The sequence below is a fragment of the Heterodontus francisci genome, unplaced genomic scaffold, assembly GCF_036365525.1.
Source record: "Heterodontus francisci isolate sHetFra1 unplaced genomic scaffold, sHetFra1.hap1 HAP1_SCAFFOLD_214, whole genome shotgun sequence".
Classification (NCBI taxonomy): domain Eukaryota; kingdom Metazoa; phylum Chordata; class Chondrichthyes; order Heterodontiformes; family Heterodontidae; genus Heterodontus; species Heterodontus francisci.
In genome coordinates this window covers 12,853-17,867 of record NW_027140909.1, presented here as the reverse complement: position 1 = coordinate 17,867, position 5,015 = coordinate 12,853, and the positions used below count along the sequence as shown (strand labels likewise).

The 5,015-nt window shown below is 40.9% G+C and overlaps 1 protein-coding gene across 1 annotated transcript; it reads left to right on the top strand.

Moving 5' to 3' along the window:
- Positions 1 to 700: 700 nt before the first annotated feature.
- Positions 701 to 3,332, top strand: LOC137361385 (probable G-protein coupled receptor 139; the record flags this gene model as incomplete). The annotated part of the gene is made up of 2 exons (XM_068026253.1): positions 701 to 767; positions 2,485 to 3,332. Coding segments are annotated over exons 1-2 (915 nt in total), but the record flags the coding sequence as incomplete, so codon positions are not given.
- Positions 3,333 to 5,015: the final 1,683 nt, after the last annotated feature.

Below are 5,015 nucleotides of genomic sequence, written 5' to 3'. Positions count from 1 at the left end.
CACGTGTTTAGGATATGAAATGAACTGCCTGAGAGTGTGGTGAAGCCAGAATCAATCAGAAGCGAACTGAATGAACAACTGAAGAGAAAAACAATGCAGGTCAGTGAGGAGGAGATGTAGGAGTGAGATGAGCTGAGCTGCCCGTGCAGAGAGCCGACATGGTCGAGCCAGACCAAATGGCCAACTGCTGTGTTGCAACCATTCTGCACTCCTTTTTATTTGAATATATGAATTTTTGAACGGAATTGCACAGATAAAGAGAGCGTCCAAAGTATAGACGAACATCCATGATAGGCTTCTCTGACGTTAGGAATTAAATTTCTGAATAGTCATGCAGACTGGAGACCATCACGAAAAGAACATTTTCTAGGTCTTCCTTTAATTTTGTTTAACCCAGCTTCCAGTAATGATTAGTTGCTTATTGTGATCAGATTTGTCCAGTCTAGGGGGTGGGGATGGGGATGGGGATGGGTCCAATTCAATTTTAGTGGAAAATATATTCCATCAACAGGGAATTAACACAGCTGTCGTAATCTGTTTGTTCAAAGATTACGAAAAACTGCTTGAACAATTTTGCAACCTCAGTATTCCCATAGAGATCCGGAGGGTATACAGTTAATGCACTGGGAATGTGTCACCACAGAATTTATTTCAGAGATATTACCTGCAGCCCGAACAGACCGATCACTCCAAGCAAAAAATGCACCGACCAATTCAATGGGTCAGGAACATATTCTATGTGATCCTTGCTGTAATTGGCGTTCCTGGTAAGCATCTATAACCAATGAGGTTTTGTAAATCTGTGTATGAGCTGGTTTCTTCCATTACCATGGGAATAATAATATTACATGCGATCGAACGGAAACAGTTACACAGACACACACTCACTAATATAATTGCATTAATTTTCTGAATTATCTGTTCAGTTTTAATCTGTTGTCTCTACTGTTTCTAGATCAAGACACTCTGCATTGTAAAGTTATTGAATTATGTGGAATGTTGTGTTCTGTAGAATCACAGCTCAAAGCAGGAAAATCTCAGAGGGAAAGGATTACTGCAATTATCTGTTAATGTAGTACTGCAGTGTGTGTGTGCAATAAATGGAGTGGAGCACCTGACCTCAGCGATCATGTACAACTGGGAGTCTCTGTCATCTAGAATTGCACTGATTGTGGCTGACTTACTGGTGTGGACAATGTAACACGAGGGACCATGTAATTCCTGGAGTATCTGTCATTGTATTCAGTGCGGGTCCCCATCTTACTCTAATTCTAAGTAGAGTTGTTGACAGCACCATCTTAATTTCCTTCCCGAGCACAGTCCTGAGAAGCGTTTGGTCACAAGTGCAACGCAATAATAAATAATCCTCTTCAATATTACGAAAAACATGATGACTATGACATGTTAATAGACAACGTATTGATTTTGCAACACAGAATCTGGGCATTCGGTACAACTAGATTTGGACTGTCTTCCTGCTCTGCACGAGCCTCTCTTCATTCCAGCTCATTTATCCTATCAGCATATCATTGCAATCCTGTCTCCATCATGTACTACCCTCGCTTCTTCTTATTTTTTCTTCCATTGTAACTACTCCAAGAGGTCTCAATTCCATGTTCTCAGCAGTGCAAGTAAATCTGTCTCTCTTGAATTGCATCGCGCATTTATTGATGACCATCTTATTTTGAAGAAATACCGAACTGGTCACCAGCAAAGGTGGGAATATTAGGTCCACGTTTTCCCTCTCTAACCATTTTTTTAATTTTAAAGGCCTCTATTAGTTCAACAATCATCCTTCTCTTCTCGACATAATAGATCCGCAACATATCCCAATAATTATAATCTCCCAGTTATGGGATTATTTCTGTGAAGAATACGTGCACCTGCTGGTTACCCTGGATAATTTTATCATGTGTAGTCCAGAGGAGTACACATTATTCACGTGTTCATTCACCACCTTTCTAATACATTATTATAACACTATTCTTTTAATGATATTCCTGTAGAAATGAAAGCCCATGCTCTGATCACATTTGCATTGACTCAGTAAATTCCTTTTTCAATTTAACTCATTTAGACATCAGAGGGCGTGGTCAAAGACGTAAGAATGTCTCCTATCCGAGGGACTGGTTCGAATCAGGGAGCAATTTCTTCGACCCCAGGGAGTGGTTCGAGTCCGGGATGGGTTCCTACACCGGGAGTGGTTGGAGACGCGGTGCAGTTCTCCAGTCTACCCATTCCTGGGCTCCTCATTGTTACATTTAACTAGTTTACCAGCGTCCGGTGAGCGGGGTGCTGTCCCTCCCCGTCCAGGATTTGTTAAATCTGTAAGTGCTGGGGTTGGAGGCAGGTTAATGTTATGGAGCCGATCGGACCCGATCCAAACCCACACGGTTTCGGTGGTAAAATCCTTCCTGCCAGGGTTGTGGAGCGGAGAATGTTTTTCAGTAATTTACAGCCACTTTTCCCTTCTCTCCTTTACAGTTAATTTGGTCTCAATTGTGATCCTGTCCAAGGGAAATTGTGGACTCTCCAGCTGCACCACCCGTTACCTTGTGGCCATGTCAACGGCGGATCTACTGGTCATTATCACTGAGATCATACTCCAGAGAATCAATGATTATTATTTCCCATTAAATTTCCTGGATCTCACCTTTGTGTGTCGCTCTCTCTATGTCCTGATCCGTGCAGCCATTGACTGTTCGGTTTGGTTCACCATCGCTTTCACATTTGATCGATTTGTCGCCATTTGTTGCCAGAAACTGCAATCGAAATATTACACCAGGAAAACTGCGATTGTGGTTCTAGCAACAATCAGCATTTTGCTCTGTATAAAAAATACTCCCATCTACTTTAGATATAAACCTAGACGGATAATCGACAATGTAGAATGGCGTTGCTCCAATAAGCGAAGTTATTTTACTGACCCTCGATGGATTGGATTTAGAATGTTTGAAAAAGCTTTAACACCATTATTGCCATTCATTTTAATTCTGTTGCTGAACGCTCTGACGTTCAGACACATTTTAGTGACCAGTCGAGTTCGTCAGAGACTGAGGGGTCAGAGCAAGAAAGATAATCACCGTGACTCTGAAATGGAGAGAAGAAGGAAGTCTCTGATTTTACTCTTCACCATATCTGGCAGCTTCATATTTCTGTGGTTGGTGTATGTGTTATATATTTTTCGTATTGATCATTTCTTAGATGATGATTCTTATTATATCTTTGAAAATGTAGCATATATGCTGCGAAATTTAAGTTGCTGTACGAACACATTTATCTATGTGGCCATTCAGTCCGAGTTCAGAGAGCAGTTAAAGAGCGCAGTGAAATATCCAGTTACATCAATTATTAAATTAATTAATAAGCAAAGCAACTGAGACCAGCTTAAAGATCCAGTGGTTTATGGACAAGAGGTGACCGCTGGAGGTCCAGACGAAAATGGCCTGTAGCAGTAAAGACAAACACTAGAGCTGTTAGTGACGGGAAGTGGGGGTCGAGAGCAAGAGGATGGGAAGTAAATTAGCAGGAATCAAAAAAGATAACGAGCAGTGAGCAAATGGAAAGAGATGACCTTCGTAAAGGGGTCAGGAGGAGAGTGATTGCGCTCCCTAATGGAACTGATGTGAAAGAAGCTTGAACTGGTTTTGACACCTGTCATTAAACAAGAACCATGCAGTTTAATAAGTATGCTAACTGACTTGATCAATTAGCTATATCTGGAGAAGAAAACATTTATATTTATAAACAACATTGCTTCCTGATATTCCACGAGGCACATTTATTCTTAATTGCTTTGGCATCTTGGGAATGTTGAGGTGAATTGTCTACGATAGTTGGCATTGTTGATAAGAAGATGAAACATTGATTGTCCAAATGCTTTGTATCTGCAAGGATGTGTTATTTGTTCACACAGTGAAATGCTTTCTCTAGGAGCCTATTAAATAAGAGATGGACATGCTTTTAGCGTACTCCAATGTAATTACAGAAGTGCAGTGACGGCAGTTGAACCACACGGTAAACTAATGGAAGAGGTAATTCAAAGGAATCGGAAGCGCAAAAGATGGAAACTCAGAGTCTTTGCTGGTACAGTTTACAATGGTGTCTGTGCTGTAATTATTCTGAAACACAGTTCAACGTAATGTCAATTCAGTGACAGGAGAACAAAGGCATCGCCTGTGCTGGCAACATTCAAGGAATCCTGGTCTTGAAGGATAAGAAACGTCCATGTTGTCGTCAGTGCCTTTTTGTTAAGTATTTATAACATCTTTTTTAATTAGTTATACTGGGTTCACAACTAGCCATTATTTGTAACATGCTAGGTCACGTACAATTGAGAACACCGTTGTAATAAATTGAAAATTAAAAGGAACTGAGAATTTTTAAATAAAAGTGTTTGAGCCTCAAAACCCCAAAAGATACAATGGTGAACCTTGTGGCCAGACGTTGGAAAGGCTAAAACGAAATGACTGGTTGTGTCGTTGAGTGGCATCTTGCTCTGATTAGTCTGACCAACTTGTTTCATTCAAGGAAGGGAATCCTTAAGGGGAACAACCAGACATAGATCCGCAAGACCTGTGAATAAGATATAATTTGAATTATGAGGTAAAAAATTGGCCAAAAACTTAGAACGAATATCAGTGCAAAAGAGGAACAATTTAGCATTTTAAGCAGCCAAGAATCATAGACTCATAGAAACATAAAATGTTTAAGGCACAGAAAGAGGCCTCTTTGACCCATCGTGTCTGTGCCAGCTGGTAAAGGATCCACCTATTCCAATCCCACCTTCCAGCATTTGGCACTTAGTTCTGAAGATTATGGCAGTTAAGGTCCATATCCAGACTCCCTTTCAATGAGTTGAGAGTCTCTGCCTCATCTGCCCTTTTGGACAGTGAGATCCAGATCCCCACTACCCTCTGGGTGACAAACGTTTTTCCTCATCTCTCCACTATTTTTCCATCAATCAGTTTGTAGCTATGCCCCCTCGTCACTGACCTCTCTGATAAGGCAAATAG